A 24,028-nucleotide genomic window follows, 5' to 3' on the forward strand; every position below is an offset into this window, starting at 1 on the left:
AAAAAGGCCCATACATGTAGAGTAATCATTGGGTGTTTTACACAATCACTGTCCCTCCAACATTGGGATCTCAATTCTCAAACCCCCCACTAGTTATTGGTATCTCTTGTCATATAATAAATTTGATTATAATGAAGGAGTTTGGGAGGATACCATATTTGAGAACTTAGAAAGCTAATTTTATCAGAATCATAATACCAATCACTAGGGGATGGGGGTACTTGGAGACTGGTATTGGTAACAGAGTAACCTCACCAAGTTTTTCGAAAAAAACTTAGCAACTTTGTGTCAAAAGCTCATTTGCATCAGTAAAAAGGGCCCATACACAACTTTTTCTCCCAACTAACATTACACATTTTTTTCTCCCAACTAAGATCGTGTGTTGCTTGCAATCATTGCCCCTCCAATCTATTGGGGTATGTTATTGGAATCTCTTGTCATACAATAAATTTGATTACAACAAAGAGGAGACCAGATTTGAGAACTTAGAAAACTCGTTATATCATAATCACAATATCTATCACTAGGAGATGAGGGTACTTGGAGACTGCCATTTGTAAATATAATTTAATATTTTTAAGATGTCATTACAATATTACACTACTCTCTAGAAAGGTGTTACTATTCAATAATGTTTTGAGCGCTATTAGAGACCAAATCTTTGTGGTAAGCTAGTAAGCAATAGTATAGGGTATGGAAATGGTGACATGTTTGGTCTTCATGAGAAATATGGTGCCTTGCTAATGTGTATTTTGCCAATTTTACAACATTGGCATTGATGAAACATCAATAAATCTCTTTGTACTAGCTTTACATTAGACTAATGTATTATATAGAAGTTAATAGTGATTTAACTTGGTTCACTGCTGAGCTAAGTGATTATAAGCAGTTTAGTTTATTTAAAACATTAATAGTCTTAGCAAGATTGGGGCTTCATTCGCCCATCAGGTAATGTTGACAAATTTTCCTGTGGCTTTTCCCATTTTTGTTTTGCACAGATCAACTGGCATACCCTGAGTGGAACTCCCCAAACCTAGGCCTACAGCTAGAGGAACTCCATTGTTTTAGGTTCTTCTTCTCATCTAAGGCTCTAGAGGCTATATCTTCTAGATGGTCCAGAGTCTCAAATCTTATGCCTCCGCTTGGTTATGACATCTCTTTAGTGCATTATAAAAAATCTCTGATTCTTTGCACTTCAATGGATAAAATTGGTTTTCTTGACACTCCCATATTTGTGCAACAGTGTGTATAGAGCAAATGTGTCCATTTGCATATCTTGAAATGTCTGAAAGCCTTTTAAACTAATTAATTTTGTGTATATTTTTCTATATAGCATGCCATGCAAAGATGTTTCTTTGGGACTTTCTATCAAACATTTAATGTGCATTCTATGATCCGCTTGTTGCACTTGTTTATGTTTATGGAAGTATTCTATTGCACTTCCAATGAAATTCTTGTCTATCATGCATATACTTTGTTTTCAAAGCTTCATAAGCATTGAAAAATTCCTTGTAAAGGTTGATTTAATGCATATCATGGAACTATCTTCTTTCATATCTTGAGGTGACATGCCTAAAGATATTTTGTCCAATAGTTCAATGTGATTTTTTATGATACTATAGTTTGCAGGCATATCTACATGAGTTTTCCAATGTTAATATATGAGAAGAACCTTCAAACTAGTCCATCAATAATCAAAAATCCACGTGCACTATATACACTCACAGTTTGCATACATTTTTTAAACTAAGTTTTTGCCAAATCTTTCATGTGTAGATTGTATCATCATGGCATTGAGTATGATGACATCTCCCTTGAGCATTTATTCAAACAATTCAAGTGTATTATATTTGATTCCACATTTTGCACACTACCTACCACAACATTTGCATTTACAACATCTACCAATATCTCCCCTTATGCTATTCTTTCATGTAGTGTGGAGCTCAAAACATGCTCAAAGGTTATAGTTGTTTCATACTCAGAGGTACTCATGTTGCCATTGGATTTGTTGTCAAACTAAACATTAAAAGAAATTACTTGATTTGTGGTTGAAAAGGCTTTAGCGGTGGTTTGTGTTATTCTCTACTCATGCATTAGGTTGTAATATACTAGTTAGGGAAGCTCTAAGTATTGATCATAGCATGCATGGGCTCAAATAAGTTAGAAATATGTACATACTACATAGTCATGTGATGCCCCCATTGTTTGCATTATAATCACAGTTGCCTTATGGATTTGCAATACATCATGCACAGAAGGCCAAGGAAAATTGAACTCTGGTAGAAGAGATTTTTGCTGATAGGCATATACAGGTTTTGGTATCAACTGTCGCACTTGCATGGCAAGTAAATCTCCCTACACACACTATTATTATAAAAGGAACTCAAATTTATAATCCTAAGAAAGGTATGTGGATTGAGCTCAGTCCCTTAGATGTTATGCAAATGCTTGGTCGAGCTGGAAGGCCATAGTATGATTCCCATGGTGAAGGAATAACATTAACAGTTCATAGTGAGCTACAACATTATTTGTCCCTTATGAATCAACAATTACCAATTGAGAGCCAATTTATCTCAAAATTACCAGATCATTTAAATGCAGAAATTGTTCTACGTATAGCTCAAAATGCAAGGGAGGCATGCACATGGTTGGGATACACTTATCTTTACATTTACATGCTTCAAAATCCAGTTCTATATGGTCTATATGTTAATGCTTTAGATAAAGACAATAGCAGCACAAAATGGGAATTTTGATGGAACTTTGTTAGTAGAACATTCAAGTCAGTATTAAAATCTCAAATTAATTCACAACTACATCCAAATGTTTGATTACTCAAATGAATCAATAAATCATGCAACAAACTTAAATTTTGAAGAAAATTGTTTATTATTGACTTCACTTTGTATCTCCTGTACAACTCTTTAGATCTCTATCTCTCTCTTACATCAAACACATTTTAGAGGATTTATAGACCTTGTTCCAATCCTCCCTAGCCAATTCTAGTTGGTTGTGATCATTACAATTTGAAAAAAATAGATTTGTTTGCACCCTCCAATACCTAACTGTTAGGAATTTGAATTTCAAATTTGTGAACTTTTGAAATGTAAACCCCTAGACTCCTATCACTTTAACTATGATCAAAACTGACCTTATTCCATTATTTAGGACTTGTTACATCCATTTTATCCCATTTGGCATCTTAGGTTCCACTTGACAACTTTTGGTCCCATTTTCTTGAATTCATTACAATCTATAGCCACTATAGGACTTAGTATTTCATAGTTAGGTCCTCCAAACCCAATATCACTTGTTCTATTCCTTGATGTGTTCAAAGCCTTCATGGCATCTCTTGATGCTCGTGCACCAAGTACCCAAGTAGTCGTGTCCTTGTGCAACCTTGGTTTGAAGTGTTGGGTGTGTGATCTTGATGATGGATTAGTTTGGGAATAATATTGTAATAATAACAAACCTAATTTTTCTTTTTGAGAATAATAACACATTGTCACAAATCCAATGTTTTGTTCCCCTCCTTTTGATTTCCATTCAATGAACCTTGAGCCTCACTTATTCAATCCACACATTGTTTCATCTCTTCTATTAATACTTGTAATGTTCCTTCCTTCATAGTAATTTTTGATTTGAAATTTCAAATTGAATTGGTGTAGGTGATAGAGAAGTCTATGGATGCTACCACCCACATAGTCAAGAGTGTGGCTTCAATACACTATCAAGGGCCCAATTTGAATCTATGAATGTATTAGATTGGTTGATAGGTAAGAGATATTTGCAATAAGAAGTTGGTAGCTAAAGTATTGAACTGAAATCTTTATTTGTCCAAACCTAAATTAAAAAATCTTAAATAATGTTGAAATCGTGGAATATTTATTGAATTGGGAATGAGGATGAATTGAAAGTGTTGAAATTGCTTACACTACTTAAATCAAGAAATCTTAAACTTACAAAACTAAGAGATATCTATAATATTTCCTTTTAAAACTGCAATCTGAAAATCTTAATCATCCAAACTTCACACAACAGAGGGAATATTACAAAAAACTTGCAATATTCTGGTAGAAAACTATTTTTTTCCACTATTATTTCTTATTCAGGTAAATCAAGTAATACATGAATAGTGCATAGTGCATTCAACACCTACAGTGCTCCTATTTTTATTTAATTCTTCAAACGCAAAAACCAATAGGTATTAAACTTTGCACTTGAAGTAGCTATCTCCTTATTGGTTTTTACTAATATGAATGGCCTTTTAAATAGGTCTTTGTGTTCAATATGTAGCATCTAGTTTTTCACTAAATTGAGACAGAGCTTGGGTTGTTGTATTAACCAACCAAACTAAATCCCTATATTCTTCACATGATTGTTTTCACAATTTACACTATATTTATGATTGTCTTGCTAATGTTCTTAGATCACCATAGTTTTATTTTTATCTTGAACTTTGATATAACATTTATAGTATAAGTTATATTTTTAATTGTATTTAATTCATTGAGATACTAGTTTCTCTTCTTTTTCTCACAATTTATTGCTATTTTCTATGCCTGATTTTAATTTCCATGATATTGATCTTGGACGGATAGCCAGTTACTTTGCTATCAATTTTTTCACCATTCATTCAACATGGTTTCTAGGGTTCATGTTGGAAGATGTCAATATATGTTGAATGAATGGTGAAAAATCTTTCGTTCATTAATTATTATTTAAGATTGCCAATGTATGCTAATTGCTGCCCTCTTTGTTCACAAGAGTTTTTATTCAAGATTGTCATTAACTATTATTAAAGATTTTCTTTAACCCTCTTTGTTCACAAGAGTTGTTATTCAAATGATTAAATGTTGATTATAACAAGCTTGAATTAGATTAGTGAGAGCTTGATCGCAAATATGTGTCTACTGCTCTGTCTTTGACATATCTCCATAACCATTATATTCTATATGATCTAAGAGAGATTCCATGGGTAGGCATTCATTGGGGGATTCACCCGCTCTATTTTTTTTAAACAACTTAGTTTGGTTGAAATTTCGATCATCATCTGATGGATTTCCACCAAGAATTGGTTGAAATTTCTACCAATTCTTGAAAATTTTTGACCAAACATTGGCGGAAATTTTGATGACCAAATCTTGAAAGTTTTCAACCAAACACTAGTGGAAATTTTAACCAATTCTTGAAAGTTTTTGACCAAGAATTGGTCAAAATTTCAACCATTTATTGACATTTTTTGACCAAAAATGGAAAATCAAAGTTAGCAGAGACAAAAAAAATTTCAACAAATGTATTCATCAAAATTTCAACGAGAAAAATTGCCACAAACTACTTGGTTGAAATTTTGACCAAAATTCATCAAAAATTGAGTTCAAATTTAGTAGTGCCATGGCGTGCATTAACTCTTACTGTACGTATTGTAATACTTGTTTGAAGGCCCTTTAGCTTAGGAACCACACTTCTCTTTGATGGATTTTCTAAGCAAGATAAGAAACTTACACAAGATTTGTTGAAGAAATGTACCATCAAATAGCAAGACGCATGAACTTTACAATGAAAAACATGATTATGAATTGCAATTATAAATGCATCTAGCTTATGCCGATATGATAGTCCCTTTTTGCATAAGTACTTCATTGAAATGATTTTACATACTTCAAACTCACATATCCAACACTTAAATAACATACTCCTTTACAAGTGATTTATCTTTTTGTTTACATCCTTTCACCTCAATGAATCAAGTAAGTCAGCTCCAAAGTGAAAGTTGGATGAAAAATGAAGTACGACATAGGTTGGCTTCAAATAGGTGCATCATGAAGATAAATGAATCATGACTTGAAACAAGTATATTATGAATCAACATATAATAAAGTAATTTTAACATCAAACCATAATAGATTGAAGAGCGTGAAATAAAAACATGTCCCACAGGTTACCACAAAAAGACATAAACATGTACCATAGGTTACAACACAAAGACAAAAAAAATTATGTCAAAAACCTAGTGAAGGAAAGAACATCGAAAGTTAACTCAAATTATATGAAATATGGATTACAATATTTGTTTCAAGTCTCACTGCTTAAGGAGGCACATTGTTCCTTGATGGACTTGTTGAGCATGACACAAAGTTATATGTATTCATTGAAGCGATATACTATCAATCAACAATATGCACGAGGTTTACAATGAACAACAAGATTATGAATTGCAGTGATTGATGCATCTGGCTTATTTTATAGGCTTCATACTTAGAGATATAACACTTACAAAACACACTCCTTTACAAATAATTTATCCTATTTATATCCTCGACAAAATCTCAATTCATTAATTAGGTTGGCTGCAAATGTGACTATTATATGAAACATATAATGCACATCAGTGATCTTCAAATAGGTGCATCATGAAGAAAAATGTGTTGTGGATCAACCCAATATAACCATTGTGTTCTACAAGATCTATATACCAAAAAATCCCCTATTTGGCGTGGATTAGCCATCATTGTAGCATCCTAAAATATGAGGTCACCTTTCTCTTAGTGCCAAAACTAGTACGAAGAGTAGTCTAAACCAAAAAAAGGAGCACCTAGCCAAAATTGAGGGGTTTAGGAAAAGCAAAAATGATATTCTTGGAAAAATTCTTTACATGAGAGAAAAACTCAAATAAGGAAGTGATATGTGGAAGGGAACCTCTAAACCTTTACAAAAAGAACACTAATGAAGTATATGATAAGTGCTCAAACATAAAATAGACCAACGAAGACCAAGATAATTTGAAACACGTCCTCCAATGTTTTACAATTAAAATGACTATGAACAACTATGTTATTAGAAAGGGAAGATGAAAAACTAGAATCCAAGACCATCCAAGTAGAAATTGCTAAAAATTTATAGCATTTTGGACCACCTTTATACCATCTACTATTGGTAGAATATACATCCATAGTAGAAGTCTTACAATCAAATCATAAAGGACCACCAAAATAGGTCTAATGTGAGCAATAACACAAAATAAGACTAGGATGTTTTGAAACCTACATATTCTAACATCTTCCATGTACAACCATTGTCATGAACACATATATTCATAGAAAGTGAAGAGGGAAATGGGAAACCCAAGTCCAACCAAGAAAAAAGCACAACATACAAAGCATATTGGGCCATTAGAGAGAAGACCCCTAAGCACTCCAAGTTCCCTAACTTTAAAAAAATCCCTCTTCTATACATCTTCTTAACATCTAAAAAGGAGACATAAGGAAATTTAATTTAGGGAAAAACTTGGAGTATGAATATATTTATAGCCACAATCCTTTCGAAGAGAGATTTACTTGAGTAAATTATCAGAATCACAAATTCTTTATTCTTTTTCACCAACAACTATCTATCAAAGAATAATGCCTTAATAAAAGTAATTTTATGATCCTTCTAAGGACCAAGTTTGGTAATTATTAAGTTTTTACCTTTCATTTCTTCAAGGGATGGATATGGCAAATATTATTAGAACTATTAAAACTTTCAAAATGTTATTAAATGGGTGACAAAGGACATTTAATATATTCTCAAATTATAATGATGAATAAAATTATATTTGAATAATGACAAAATTAAGGGATAGATGAAAAGAGTACAAAATCGGAAAAAATAGACAAATGATATCTACACAAATACATACATGAATACACACAAGACCAAAATGTTCACTCCACAACAAATGACATGGGTCTTAAGATGGAGAAAGAGAGTAAGTGAGAAAGAGACCTAGGCCTTTTGCAAAGGTGTTACACAACAACAAATGACACTGAAGCATTCACAACTCAATTCAAAAAAGCTTTGATTGAGATCAGTCTCCAAAGCATGTTCCAAACATTTTCCATCTATCACTAATGTTGTATTATTTCTACTTCTACTTCTATGTTTCTTACCATCTTCAAGGTATAAAACAAGGCTTTGTTTCACCCAATCTCTAATTTCTACTTCGTTAGAATTCCCTTGAATCACAACCTAGAACTGATTAAGCTTTATTATGAAATAAGGGATATGTACATAGGATACATTTTCTTTGGACACCTTTCCATTATATTGTACTATGAGACAACATCCTTTCTAAATGACAAAAGAAAGGGTTAATAACACAAGAAGAGGTTCAATATTATATACATGTTCACTCTATCATGGGTTTAAACATAGAACAACGATTAATCTAAAAATTGATCAACTCAATACATGCATTTAGCTATCTCCTACCTTCAAATTCTACGAAAGATTTTGTATAAGGTTCGAATGAAAACCCTCGACATGCACTTCGGCTATTAAAACACAATGTTAAAATGAAATTAGTGTGTTGCATATCAAGTGATTGTGTTAAAATGAAATCAATGAATTGAGTAAGGCAAATTGATGTGCTACAGACCTACCCTAGAGTTCAACTAATCGATGAACAGTGTGAGTAGTTAAACTAATACTCGAGCATGCTTTCTAGCTCTAGCAGACAGAAAGTAGAGTGAGAACTCCAAGGGAAATGGCCATAAAATAGTAGGGGATGCCAGCCTATATAAATGGTGATCTGGAAGACTAGCTCAAGACTACTCAAATAATGGGGAGCTCAAGGGCTAAACAAAAGGCGAGAAGAAATAATACAAGGGTAGGTTCAAGCAAGAGAATTCAAGATAGAATACAAGCAATAAAGAATACGAGGGTGAGTGGCTATAGAGGTTACGAAGCTAAGCATCACATAACTATGAAAGTCAAATGAAACCTACAAATGACAACTTCCTTTTTTGTTTTAAAATACATGCCCTCATGTTGGTCGAAATTTTGACCAACACGGGCATAAGTTTCAAAAGAAAGAAATTTTTGCCTCTAAAATCCAACCAAACCTAAAAAAATTCATTGATGGTCAAAAATTTGATTAAAAATTGAGGCCTAATTTACTAGTGTATTGTGAAAGGTGAACTAACTCAATGCAAGCAATAGCTTGAAAATCTTTACACTAGCAGAGAAAAGCTTGATGAATCTATGTAAATACAAAGACCTACCTATGATAAAACTGGTCTTGATTATCTATTTAACATGTTTGTAAAGAAACCTAAAAGTATATCAGATTTCAAAGAGAAAGATAAATCTGATGATAAGATTGAATCTAGTCAATCTTCTGATAAACCCAAAGAAGTTGAGAAGGAACTATGAAATTGGATGAACCTAAGAAAGTGGAATCTCCTAAAGAAACTAGGTATGAATTTAAACGAAAATGTTTTTCATATAATGAAATAGGTCGTATGAAAAGAGATTGTACAAATAGATCATTTAATCATGTTACAAAAATTTTACTATCATAATTGTCATGGTATTGGTCATAATGCAATTGATTGTAGGAAACCTAAAAATGATAATTATAGAAGAAATAGTAGAATATCTGGAAATACTAACCCTGTAGATAGAAGAAGATCTAATGAAAGAACATCAAGAGAAAGTAGACCTTATGAAGAAAGGAAGTAGATCATGTGTTATAAGTGTAACAACTTTGGACAGATAGCCTAGAATTGTCAAGCACCTATTGATCAACAAAATCCTAGAAGAAGAACCCTAGTATTTTAGTTTTTAACAACTTCGAACATACAAATAAGTACTACAAAATGGATAGAATCAATAATGGAAGAAACTTTAGAAATGACAAAAGGAATCATGGAAGAAACTTCAGAAATAGGAGCAACAATAGGAGGAACTTCATAAATGATAGGAGACATTGTTGACAATTGAGGACTCTAGTAATGAAGAAGGAGAAGAGGAAATAGAAGAAAAATAGCTAGAGAAAGTCATTTTTTTCTAAGAAAACAACAGGTAATAAAGAAGGAGAAGAGGAACCAAAAGACAAACAATTAGAGAAAGTCATTGTTTCTAAGTACCCAGTAGGTAAAACAAGTCAACCTTGGAAACCAAAGATAGAGAAGATTAACACAACTATTGTTAATGAAGGGAGCTTTTTACAAATAAATAAGTTCTATGATTTATACAATGATATGAAGAAAGAACATATTGATATCTCTACTATGAGATATATGATTCTCAATAACCTAAAACTTGAGAGTGTTAAAGGCATGATGAATCAGAAATTCTATGACAAACTTGTAGCTAAGAAGGCACCAGCTCATGAGGAAGACATGAAACTTTGGAAGTCAATGATAAGAACTATATGCAAGATAGATGATGAAGATGAAATGAAGAAATTGATGAAGAAACCAGAACCTTACTTGTGAAGTAAGATGAGGCCATTTCTAATCATGGGAGGATAAAAGAATGTTATAAGAAGCAAAACTACAACACTCATCAATCAAATGATGAGTGAGTTAACGACAAAACCTACTACTATAGAGAAAACCTTAGAAGTATCAATAAGTGGTGATACTATGCATATTGATTAAATAAATATTAAAATTAACATTGATGAAGACCCATTCAATCAACTTGAGGTCCATTATGAAGATATTCAAGAGTAGTTGAGACTGATTGAGGAAGAGAAAAGGTAGCTAGAAGAGGAAAAGAAGAAAATAGAAGAAGCCAAGCTAAAATTACTAGAAGAAGAAAAGAAGCAGAAAGAAGATGAAAAAAAGGAGAAAAGAAGAAAAAGAGAAAAGGTTGGAAGAAGAAAAGAAAGAAAGAGAAGAGAAGAGAAGGAAGAAAAAGAAGAGAGAAAGTCAAGGAAGGTAGCAGAGAAGAAACTAAAGAAAGATGAGGTGAAAGCATCCAGCTCATACTCTCCTATATCTCTTGCAAACCTTATAGGTGATGATGATGATCAATCTAACTTTATCTCATCCTTCACAAAATTGTTTGAGAAGAACAAAAAGGTGAAAATTCTATAGAGAGCTCTAATAGAGGTGACTGATAGATTACACAACACCCTCACAGCCAAACACACTGAAGTAGATTTCAAACAGAGAGCACAAGAAATTGTGAAATTGTTTGATGATGAATTTACAAATTTATTAAATTTTGTTGAGTATAAGGCTCAAATCTCACATGATGCTAATCTTTTTAGCACCATTTGTCAGAATATTCAAAATGATTTGTTGTCTTGTAACTTGTATCAAGGAACTTCAAAGATGTCAACAAGTTGGCAAGGTACTATACATGAAGTGTACTTTATCTCATATGTTGACCAAAGATGTGGATATAAAGATTCAAGGGAAGCTCTAACTAGTCAAATTCAGCAACCTTCTTGCAGAGTTGATGAATTAGAAGGACAAGTTGTCAGTGTTCACACAAACATCAGGAAACTAGAAATTGAAAAAGAGCCAACTTTGACAAGACTCTAATAATTCATAGAGTCTATTGCTCTAAAGATATCAATCATTGAAAGACAATTGGAAGAATGCGTTAACTAAAAAGACATTTATGCAAACTTCACCTACTCTGACCTTAATGTAGTTGAGATTGCATCATATGCCTTATGTACAATGCTCACTACTACTGAAGTAGATAAGGACACATGGGAGAAAGGTATGAATAGTTTGAAGGAAAATGTTGATGATTGCATGAAAATATTAGTAGATTGACAAAGGGAAAAAAAACTTTTTGATAGTTTTTGATCTTCTGACCTTTGTCATTGATGTCAAAGGGGGAGACGTTGTAGAAGAAAATTGTGTAGAAAATTATGGATGTAGCAATCATATCCAAAGGGGGAGTAGTTGAGCAATTGAGCATGTGTAATATGAAGTTTATGTAATGTATTAGACATTAAGTATTGTAAGTTTTTGTTAAGGTTTTGTCAATTAGCCAATTTTTCTTACTTTGTTGCCATCAATGCCAAAGGGGAAGATTATTGACGATTGGCTTTATATAGTGATGTAATTGTTGTCATTAATGGAAACACACGATGTACTTACTTGTAGAAAACCTCAGTAATAAAGATGCTTAGCTTTTGGTACTCAAAAAATTTGTCTAAGTATGAAATTGGTTTACAATAGTACATTATTGTAAATGTAAAATGTTTCTGACATCATATTATGACTAGCGAAGTTAGATGGTGATAGTATACATGTTGATGATGACATGTATAACCTCGTTCATTGGTATAGATAGTATGAAAAAGAGATATTCAAAATTTACCAAGTGAAATAGAACAATAGAATTAAAGAAAATGAATTATTTTGTTTGTAAAATAATTACTTGACCAATTAGGGCCAACATCCTAGATGTTTACTCGAAGTTAGAAAAGTATATTATGGTCTTAGATCACCTAGAAGAAATTTGTGAAAATTCATGGTATTTATGCAAAGACATCTTGTGAATTCATTTGCAGAAGAAATGTGCAATTGTATTGTGATAAGTGATATGCGAACTTTTGGTGAAGTGATATATGCAAAGTTTTGAGAACCTCATTTTGTGATCTGAGATCGAGCTGAGGACAGAGACCAATCAAGAAAGAAGATACAACACCTTTATATCTAAAGACTAATTATTTGTTTGGGCAGTGAGCTCTTCTTGTAATTGGAAGTGCATGTTTTGGCAGTGAACTCTTCTTGTAATTGGAAGTGCATGTTTGGGTAGTGAGCTCTTCTTGCATCTACTATACTACAACTCCTAATAGGGTTGGAATCTTCTAACAAGGACTCTCTATACTAAATTTTTTCATTGACTCCTAACAGGGTCCATCCTCTGAAAAGGAACATATATATATCAATATATTATTTAGTGGGTATCATCCCCACTAGGGTTTTCCCTTGGCCGGGATTTCCCTAGTTGGCAAAATATGATGTTATGAGTTCTCTTTATGCATGGTTACTATTAATGTTCAGCATTACTTGTTTACTTTCTTATGCATGGTTGAAAGTAATTGATAATCTCTAGTTGGTGACCAAAGTTTGTAGAATATTGATTCACCCTCCCTCCTCTCAGTATTCCCTATTTCCAACAAGATGAGCACAACCTTATACCTTATTAGGGAGACTTAGAAAGGTTCATGTAAGTAAGAAGAAGGAATATCTCTTTGGGGGAGATATGAAGCATGAAGAGATATAAGGAATGGGGGAGAAACTGAGAGTTGTTTAGCGTGTGAACAACTGATGATAATCCTAATAAGATGTAGAACAAAGTAGTGTTCTATAGGATTTCAAATTTGATTGATGAAGAGGATTTGAAAAGATGAGAATAACAAAAATAGCAAAGTATTGTTTGGTATTCTTGCAACCTATATGTTTTTCATCTATGTTTCCATCAATGCCAAAGGGAGATATTTATAGCATGAATGTTGATAGTATTCCTTTGGGGGAGTATCCTAAGTATTGGAGAGCATGTGGCAGTATTGACATATTACATTCATGACTATGTTTGTCATTAATGTCAACATAGCACCAATTTTGTGAAGACTAGCAGAGTAGTAGACAGAGATCACAGTCGTACGGATAGATTTTTAATGTTCATGTAACATGAAGTTAAGGACATGTTCCACATTGTATCTTGATGATGAGGTTAAGTGCATGTAACCTAAGGAAAAGAGATAAAAAAGAGATACATGATTTATAGATAGCAATGTAGAAATAGAGTTCTTGAAAAGTAGTTTATGATGATTGTATTTTATCTCTTAATGGAGATATAATCACAATATGGAAAGTTATACAGTGATAAAGGATAACCTAATGGTGATTTCATTGAGTGTGCAAGTCTTGAAGTCATACATGTGAGAAGTTGTGTAGACTGTGAGCCAACTATGGTTGTGAAATAATTAATTACCTTATTGTGGTCCTATTATAATTGATTAGGTAACACTCAAGGCTGACTCAAGGAATTGTTTTGAGGACATTCTATAAAGGGAAATTTTTTCCTTTTCTGTAAAGTGTATGTGAATGCAAAGTGTTTAAGGAAGTGCGAGCAAGAGCAGAGTGTTTAGTAAATGCGAGTGAGCAATCCAAGGGATTATTGGATGTAAAGTTTACGATCTAGTATCGAGATCAGAAGGAGCATAGGTATGGTTGATAGGAAAGAGAAAGGGGAAGGAGAAGTACAGTTCAATTATATTATTATATAGGGAATAATATAGAGATCATTTGGACAATGGGTTCATTGGTCTTTCCCTTAAAGCTACATGGACAATGGGTCCATCTACCTTTCACAACTCCTAATAGGATTTGTAAAACTCCTAACAGGGTTGGAATCTCCTAATAGGGACTAATATGTACTAAATGTTTTCATAGACTCCTAATAGGGTCCATCCTCTAACAAGGAATATTTATATTAGTGCATAATCTTGTGGGTACCATCCCTACCGAGGTTTTCCCTCTGATCAAGGGTTTCCCTACTTAACATATTTGGTGTTATTGTGCATGAATATCTTGTTGTGGTTTCTAATTATATTTTTCATATGGTTAAGATTTAATAAGGTTAATAATTGGGATAATAGTTGGATAATTGATTCAGCCCCCCACCCTCTTAGTTATATTGGTGGACTATATATTCTAACACCCTATAAGTTTAAAAGTTGTAGATTTTGATTATCAATGTAAAATATAAGGAATAACTAAATTTAAAAAAAAGTATTTTAATATATAAGAAATCATTAAACTAATAAAGATGGAGTCAAATTCAAGTGAGGAGTTAGAGAATTTTGTGAGACTTCAAGTCAAAAGAAGAATGAATACCATGGATCTATATGGTTGAACATAAATGAATCTTAAGTAGGAATATAAAATAAATAAAAATTATTTAGAGGTACATGAACTAGTAAGATGTTGTAAGCATTATAGCATTTACATTCATTCTCTTTGAAAAGCTCCCATATTATTCAACATAATAAAATATATCTCTTATCATTATATGAATTAAAATATTGAGTTCATCCCATAGTGTGTTCCAATTAAGTGGTAGTATTTTTATTTTGAGCATCATGGTGCAAGTGACTACTATACCATTAAAAATATATGCTTATGCTTTCTATGATCCAATGTGCTCACATGTTCTAGCCTTAGGATTAATCATTTGGGATGAAATCCCTTGTTTGTGACCTCACCATCTCATAGCCTCATAACAAAAGTGCTTCACATGGCTTTGGGATGTATGTTATGTGAACAACATTCCTATCTTTGAACATATTCTTGGCATTGCCAATGATATATCTAGAGAGATACTACTAAACCATTATTTAAAAGCATTAAAAATTCAACACTGGCTATCTTATTTCTATTTTTTAAGAGTGCATTTAAGAGTTTGATTGGACTCATGTCAAAATGACAAGTTAGATCTTAAGGGAAGAAGAGCCTTATAAGTGTCAAAGTTGTGGATTTTTATTATCAGTGTAAAATATATGGGATGGCTATAAAAAAAGACTTGTTTAATGTTTAAGAAAGAATGAAACTAAAAAAATTCTAACTTGTTAAAGTTAAAGGATTGTTGTAGATGAAAATAATATTGCTTATAATTTCTATATCTTTTCAAATACAACTATCTCTCTTCATCTATATTGAGAATAAGTCTAGGAAGAGACATGTGCCTTGAACAAACATGCCTATTCATAAATTATATATATATATATATATATATATATATATATATATATATATATATATATAAAATTCAAGAAAGAAGTTTGGGAATGGTGTGAATGTTTAAGTCCAAAGAATAATGATTAAGCATGAATCTATAAGATTGAATATCAATGAAGCTTAAGTAGGAAATTAATATGGACTAGTAAGCTAATGTGACAAGAGCTGCAGTGCAGCCAAGTTCCTACCATAAATGGTAGAAGATTCATGCTCTAGTGCAAAGTCTCCAAGACTGACTATAGTTGAATTGGAAGGATGGTTGTCACAAGCCATTTTTGCATAACCTGAATAAAATGGGAAAACTTATGTCCATGAAGATATCATTGGGGAAATTGATTAAGTTAATAACTTTTGTAAAAGACATGCCAAGATTAGGGTTATAGATCCTATTAAGAAATAGGTAAGTTAAAAACACAATAAAATTGTCCCTAGGTTGATCAATCCCAAACCACGGATACATCATATATCACTTGTTCCAATGGACAAACCCATAGACTGTTATCTTGTAAGACTATATTTCACAAATTGGGAACAATGCTTATCCCTACCATCTGCATAAATATGTATAATGAGAGAAATATCAAGGAGAATCCTAGATAATTACAATGAAAGTAATTATCTACATCATATAAATGGCATGAGATGCTGAGAGTTCAACTCGTGCCATGAACATGGAACATGATGGGATTTCATGTCGTGACAACTTTGGATTCTTGGACAAATGTTAGGGTTTGATAGATGGGGACATCACTCAAAATCTTGAAGCAGATATTGGCCATGGGTTGGCCTAGGAAGATGCAACCAAAAATGTATTTAGAAATGACATTCAAGCCCAAGCATTGTATTGGGTTCAAAGGATAAAGAGTTCAAGAAATTAAGATGAAATATTTTCTAGCATTTTGAAGGGTGATGAAGCATGATCCAAACTTTTGATGCATGAGCATTTTGAGGAAGAATCATAGTAGAGTATGATCTAAAATTTTGATGCTTGAATCATAGAATGTGTTTCAAGATTGTGATATTAAACATTTCACACAATTAAAATATCAACCTTATATTATGTGGAAATCTGAAAATATTGAGAGTACATTTTTGCAAGAATTCACAACATGAGCAGTCCTCTTTTCCAAAATGGATTTCTTTGATACCTTATTAGTATTAGCCTTTATAATGGCAATTGACAGAGTGAAGAATATGGCAAAGGTGACATAAAAGGAGCACTCCCCACCACTACAATTGAAGTTGATCCTTAGAACCATTCACATATTGTAATGGTGACTGTTAAAGTCCAGACAAGAATTATGAAAAACCACCAGTTGAATACTTCTATGTACTTTCTCATGAAATTGTAGTGCATATCCATTTTCTTATCTTTGAAGCTACTAATCCTAAGATTCTATATGTCTCTTCTATTATAAATTATGAATCATTAATCATCCTAAGACTATATATGTCTCTACTATCATAAATTATGAACCATTAAGACTATCATATCCAAATATAACACAATGATGTCAGATTTTATTAGAGGGAAGGTAATAGAAAAGTTATTACTTCCCATGGATGATTACTGCATGCATGACCATAGTAGACAATGGTGCAAAGGCTATCCAATGAGAAAAACAAAAAAATGTGCTCAGATTTAATGACCATTTATCTCATAGGCATGTTTGTCCAAGTGAAGCTTGGAATCAACTATGCTAGAAATATTGTAATTTGTCTTGTAGATGTGAATATATACTTGGAAAATATGGGGAAGACTATAGCATCATAAATAGAGAGCCAATATGTGAATGGGGTGATCACATGCATTATGAGTACAAAGCCAACTACCACACTGGTTACATAAAACCAAGGTGTGGTTACTGGACTTCTAAGATATGAATAGATAGTTGACCAATACAATCCATCAACACTCAGAACTAGTCCATGAAGACCAAAACCAACTTTCTATTCTAATGATAGATAGAGAAAATATCTAGCACAGACATGAAAATGATGTGAGTAGGGGGAAAAAAAAACCAAGAAGTAGGTAATAACAAAAGCAACATGTTAAAACAAAAGGTCAATTTGGGCTCCTGCAAAGAAGAAATCTCCCACTCCTGCTCTTGCGATTTCTCTCGCTCGTCTAGTGACTTCTCCCACATTGGTTACTGGGGCTTTTGTACCAACTTTTGTGATGGCTCTGCCTACCCAAGGAGCTACTAAGACCCTTATTTTTGCAACGGGTCTACCTATTGTTGTGGCTAGGGTTCCTCCAGTGGTGATTGTTGTAGCTAGGGGTGGTCCTAGTCCTGGTGTTCATGTTACTCCTACTATGAAGGGTTCTCTAGTTTGATCTACCCTATCTTATGCAGATGTGGTTGCATATGAGACATCTATTTCTGATTCTATGAGGAAGGGGCTCCGTCTGTTTTCTCCTTATGTCAGTTGTTCAGCTATGCCTGTCCTGGTTAGTAATCCCCTTGTGCTTCATTGTGAACAAGATTTTATTGAGGAGATCAACTCATATGTGGTGGATTACTCCAATATGGCTACTATTTTTGTTTTAGGGGTTTTTGGCCCTCTCTTTCACATTTGCATGCTTGGATTTCCAAATTTTGGGAACCAATCATTTCAGATGAAATGCAAATTTACCCTATGGCTAGGGGTTTTTTTATTGTGAAATTTGCTAATGTTGATGACAGAAATGCCATCCTAGGTTGTGGTTTCTCTTAGGAGGAAAGGTTCCCCCTAATGGCCAAACCTTGGTTTCTGGCATTCAATCTGACTACTGAAACTTTTAATAAGATTCCTCTTTGGGTGAGGTTACCAAATCTTCCCCTTCATTTCTAGCAAGATTTAGTCCTGGAGGCTATAGGGGATGCTCTTGGGGATTTCATATTGGTTGATTTGGCTTCTTCCAATGTCTATAGGACAACATATGCTTGCATCCCGGTGGAGATGGATACCTCTAAGGGTCTTCTAGAAATGTTGAAGTTGGCTTATCCAACTGGTTTTTGGATTCAGCTGCTTGATTATGAGGGTATTCCTTTTAGATGTAGGAAATTCCATAAGACTGGTCATCTTGCTACGAGTTGTTGCTCCTCTAACAAGGCTAGATCAAAGAAATCACCTTCTTGGTGGTCGGGGGTTTCAGATGATCACTATACAATTCATAAGGTTTCTACAGAGGTGGATGGTTCAGATAGATCTTCGCATATTGATCTCTCGTTGGTCGAGGATTATGTTGTTGTTTCTGGTGATTCGAAGGTTGTCTCTATGACAGTTTTGAATCAAAATGTTGTTGCTGACTCATTGCCCACTATTGTCTCCACGATGGTTTTGAATCAGAATGTTGTTTCTGACTTGTCACCTACTGTTGTCTCTATTGATTCGACTGTTGTCCCTTTGATGGCTTTGGATCATAATGTTGTTTCTGTCTCTTTTTTTGTTGTTGACTCTATCGATGAGGGGTTGTTGGGGGTTAGTTGGGATTGGCAAAAGGCTGTTGGGAAGGTAGAGGATGGTTGGACATCAATCAAAGGAAAAAAAGGAAAATCCTCTGTTCCTTCTTTTGATATGTCTTTACGTTCTCAAAAGACTGGACCAAAATGTTAATCTTGATGGTTTATAACTTCTTGGGCTGTTTGCCCTCTTGTTGGGAACTTTGGTGTGTCCCTCTACTTTGTCGAGTGGTTTCCTGTAGTTGTATTTTGATCCTCATTGTTATATCTTTCTTGCCTTTTGTTTAAAGGTTTCGAGTCCTTTCAAAACCTGTTTTTACTTAATCAAAACAAAAGAAACATGTTACAGCAATTAGAAAGAATTGGATGCACATTATACCTTATTAATTTGTCTCTTCTCCTTTTCCTGATGTGTTCTGCAACAAAATCATTGCTTCAAAAAATGTCAAATCCTAGGCATAAAAAGTTGTCTAAACAATACTGAATGGCCAAAGGGATGAAAGTAGGGGAGGAAACTAGAAACTTTTTTGAATCGATTTCACTGCACACTAAATTTAAATAAATTGTTAAAATCTGATAACATTGATATAATATGCTTTCTTGCTATTATAATTTAGTGTGCTCATCTCTCACAGTTTAACTTCCGACTGCTGCTCAGTCCAATAATTCAATCAAAGGACAAGTTAATAAATCAAAATAAAAAAATGAATCACATATTATAATCATGTACTAAAAAATGACATTCTTGATGTCGTCTCTGGTAATTTTGATCTCCATGGATTCATCTTCAGATAAAGAAAGTAGCACAACGACATAATCTTCACACTCTAATAGGTTGTCCATTTACCTCCTTTCCACATGTTCATCCACAATCCTCTCAAAATATCCACTCAAAATTTGCGCAATCTCAGCCTCTCTCTTTGTAAGCCCATGCAAATCAAGCCACCTGAACAGAGGAACAAAATCTATGTAATTGGAACCACTTAACAGAGGAAGCACTTCATCCAATTATTCCTTAAATGTCTTTCCACGTAGGTGACATTCATAGCATTTCTCCCAAAAAGTGATTCTAGAAACAATATTACTAGTCAAATAAGTGACCTCTTTGTTCACATCTACAACCAAGGAATTCTTCATGCCACACTTTGCATTCACGACAGTAGTGTGAAGAACAAAGTGTATCATGGAAGACATTTCTTAGGCTCTGATTTGAAGGAATTCATCCCTTTGGAAGAGAGGAGCTCTTGAATGAACACTTTGCGCAGGAGTTTCCAGTATGAGCCATACTCAGAAGATTCTATTTTGTATGTGCTCATAATGTGATTATGGTGGTTCACAAAATATGTTGTCATGTGTTTTGAGGACTTGGTTAGCCATGTGTGAGGATGATAATACAATGACTGGTTTAGAACCCAAATAGATGGTCATAATTGGGCAAGAGTGGCCAGAGATTTGTGAGGAAGATGGGAGATTAAAGGAAAGTTACCAATGATGGGTAATGGTGTTGTAGCAGGGAGCATTTTTTATTAAAGTTTCTTAGATTTCTTAATGCAATGAATACCACAATCTATGTTGATCGAAAGATTTCCATTGGGAGAGGTAGACAATCCCTACAATCATCCTCAATTATACTATTTTGCAAGAGTTTGTAACTAGGTTTATACTTATGGGTTATATGGCTAAGGCATTTTTGTCAGGCCCTAACTCAAATTACCAATTTGCAAGAGCCAAAAACATGAGAGAAAATGGAACTCCATACCTTGCCAACATTTGCAACAACATGCTCTGTACACTCTGAATGATCTCTATAGCCTGAACAACATAAGAGTGTTTACAAATGTATAGTGTTTTTTCATTAAAAATTGTATCATTTCATTCATTCTCTTTCAAAAGGTCTTATATCATTCAACGTAATAAATAAACCCTCTTATCATCCCATAGTGTGTTCCAATTAAGTGGTGGTATTTTTGTTGTGAGCATCATGGTGCAAGCCACTATTAGACCATTAAAATCACATATACTTAATGCTTTTGATGATCAAATGTATTCACATGTTTAAGCCTTAGCATTAATAATTTGGGATGAAATCTCTTATCATTGGTCATGTTCAACAGTTTCCCCAATATTTAAAATAAAAAATGTTAAAAGATTATGTTTCCAAGACAAAATTCAAAAACTCAAACATTTGAGTTTGCTATGTTTTGCATATCTTCTACAAAAGTGTTCAAATTTGTATGAGAAGTTCCTCCTTCCATCACTGCCTTCCTTGTTGCTGCCTTCAACTTCACAATATTTTCTCGCAATTCCTTTCCAATAGAACCTTCCATTAGATTTTTGACAGTGCTTTCTACAACCTCTTTTGTTACCAATTTGAATTCATCAACATCGATACCCTCGAAATCTAGGCCAAAGTTCCATATGTCTCTTGCAAATCGACAAAGAAGAAATTGATCACCAAAATAAGGCCATCCAATCAAAGGAACTCCCATGCTTATTGCCTCAAGAGTAGAGTTCTACCCACTGTGTGTAAGAAATCCCCCTACAGAAGGGTGAGAAAGCACCTACAATCAATAAAAAAGACTTATTTTCGATATGAATTTTGAAATCTTGTAGCATTTTGTGTATACCATAGATATTTAGCAAGCTAATTAGCATATGACTTAAACATCACATACAAAAATTTGATTGTAAACTACAACTTACCTTTTTAAAGTTTTATTATTTTGCTTAATACATTATGTTTAAGATTGACCAGCATGTAACATATCTTTGTACCAAAAGTAACACTGCCTTACCTTCAGCTGATTCGTCCAACTAACTATGAGGGCCCGATCCTTGGTTCGATCCATGAAACCCTCTGGTAACTCTGCTGACTTACCTTGTGCTATATCTGATCTCAGCACCCACAAGAAAGGGTACCCACAATCTTCCAGTCCAAGAGCCAGTTCATGCAATTGCATTTCAGATTTTACAGCAATGCTACCAAAGGAAACATATAACACTGATTGCTCTGCTTGAGCATCTAACCATTGGAAGCAGGATTCATCCTCTTCCCACATGCTGTACATGGCTTTCCTGCCTTCCAAGAAATTTGGAAGAAAGACAGGGCCTATTGCCAGAGCAGGGCAGCCATTAACGCTGAGACCCATTTGAGGTTCTTTACCTCCTTCAAGCTCCTCAAAAGTGTTGACCAGCACGTAATCCGCTATGTTTTGGAAGCGAGATTCGTGAAGAAAGCACTCGTAAGTGATTTCAGAGATATATTTCTCGCGGAAGAAGGAGACAATGTCGGTTGGCCTGATTGGTGGGATTTTTCCGGGAAGGCACGTGATGATTTTCTCTTTTGATTTCAAGTCCTCCTCTGCAATAACACTTTTCGTCATTTTAGAAGATCAGGCGAGAAACAAAAGAAACGAAACAAAGCTCAATGTATATATCACAGAAACAAGTAACACAAGAAACAAAAAGCAAGTAAACGATACAGACAAACAGAGCAAGACAGGGCATCCATAATAGCTCTTTTGGTGCCAAAATAATGTGAAACAGGGGTGCATGTACATCCAAACTGAGGTAATAAACACCACAGAAAAAGAGGAAAAGTTGTATTGATTTCTGGGAAAGATTGTGTAAGAATTTTTTCATCAACGTTTCGGATCATACTACATGATTCATCGTTAGGATGCCAAAGAGTTAATGAAAGCAAAAATATGACTCTTTGGCATCCTGATGATGGATCATGTAGTATGATCCGAAACGTTGATGAAAAAATTCTTACACAATCTTTCCCAGAAATCAATACAATATTCATGGATTGTGGAAATCTGATAGCTTTGAAGAAGAAAAGTGACAAAAACTAGAAGAAAAATACCTTTGACAGGGATATGACCCAGAGAAAGAAGAAAGTTAGCATTCTTGTGAATAATGGAATATGCAGTACAAGTATGCCAGAATACAACTCTCGGGACCCCAAGATTTTTAGCTACCTCTGCCGTGCAGGATAAATAGCAATCCGAAACAATGCAAGTGATTGCTGGCACAACTTGAGATTCATCTGCTGCAGTCAACAGACTTTGTAAAGCAGGACCCAGTCTTTGCAGCGCAACCAAAAGGTCTCCCATCTCAGCAGTTCGGCCATGATCAGGCGGTAAGCCGTCAGGGATACTCAAAAATCGGAATCTGAAGCCCTTTTCTTGAATCTCACGGTCACGTGCAGCTGCATCTTTGGAAGATGCTTTCAAAAGCCGCTGATCCATCCATTCTGTGGTTACAAAAGTTATGAAGAATCCTCGGATGGCCAGCAGCTCTGCGAGGTTCATCATTGGATTCACATGGCCCTGTGCAGGACCCGACACGATTACTGCGTGCAAAGGAGCCACCATTTGTCCGTAACTATGCCCTTTAGAGCCCTCTCTCTCTCTTCTTTTCTATACAATGGTTGAGTACACCATAAATTAAAGGCAATAGTTGAGCATTAGTATTGGTACGAGACGACCGACAGATTAGTGTAGACTATGTGAAGTGTGAACCTCACACGTCTCTATTAAACTCTCAATAATTGATGTTTTGTAATGATTCAATAGTCATACTAGTAATTCATAACAACCTACCTTTCATAATTAGAATTCATAACAATCCATCTTTCATAATTAGAATTCATAACAACCCATCTTTCATGAATAAAACTCATAACAACCTATCTTTTATGAGTAGGATGAATGGAACACTTGGAACTCATTACATCTAGGTGATATTCACAGAGTTCATGCATCGGGAGGTCATTCATTCCAATACTATTACAGATAAAGCATGCTTAAGTAGTGAGTTTTCTCCGAAGTGAAGTCCACTTTGTTTGCAACAACATTTGGAAAACCTTCAAGAATTGTTGTGCATTATGAATCATTCATTATAAAGTCCACTTATCCTTCGAAGAAGCACAGTGGTTAAGCACACTTGAGCTGGAGTATCCCATGGAGTCCCTCTGCTTCACCTATGTTGCATCACCTAGATGTAATGAGAGCTAAGTGTTCCATTCATTCT

General features: G+C 34.1%; 1 protein-coding gene across 2 annotated transcripts; it reads right to left on the minus strand.

The window, feature by feature from the left end:
- Window positions 1-21,088: 21,088 nt before the first annotated feature.
- LOC149541686 (7-deoxyloganetin glucosyltransferase-like) lies at window positions 21,089-23,447 on the minus strand. 2 transcript variants are annotated; one of them, XM_089796825.1, is made up of 3 exons: window positions 22,860-23,447; window positions 21,787-22,352; window positions 21,089-21,530 (listed from the first exon to the last, which is right to left on the minus strand). In XM_089796825.1, the coding sequence occupies exons 1-3, from the start codon at window positions 23,368-23,370 to the stop codon at window positions 21,483-21,485; spliced, it is 1,125 nt and encodes a 374-aa protein (XP_089652951.1). In that variant the 5' UTR covers window positions 23,371-23,447; the 3' UTR covers window positions 21,089-21,482. The 2 variants fall into 2 exon arrangements, with proteins under 2 accessions (XP_089652951.1, XP_089652950.1); XM_089796824.1 differs by having other exon boundaries at window positions 21,089-21,552; window positions 22,860-23,441.
- Window positions 23,448-24,028: the final 581 nt, after the last annotated feature.

The sequence above is a fragment of the Cupressus sempervirens genome, chromosome 8 (genome assembly GCF_028749045.1).
Source record: "Cupressus sempervirens isolate cs-2001-9-10 chromosome 8, ASM2874904v1, whole genome shotgun sequence".
Taxonomy (NCBI): Eukaryota; Viridiplantae; Streptophyta; class Pinopsida; order Cupressales; family Cupressaceae; genus Cupressus; species Cupressus sempervirens.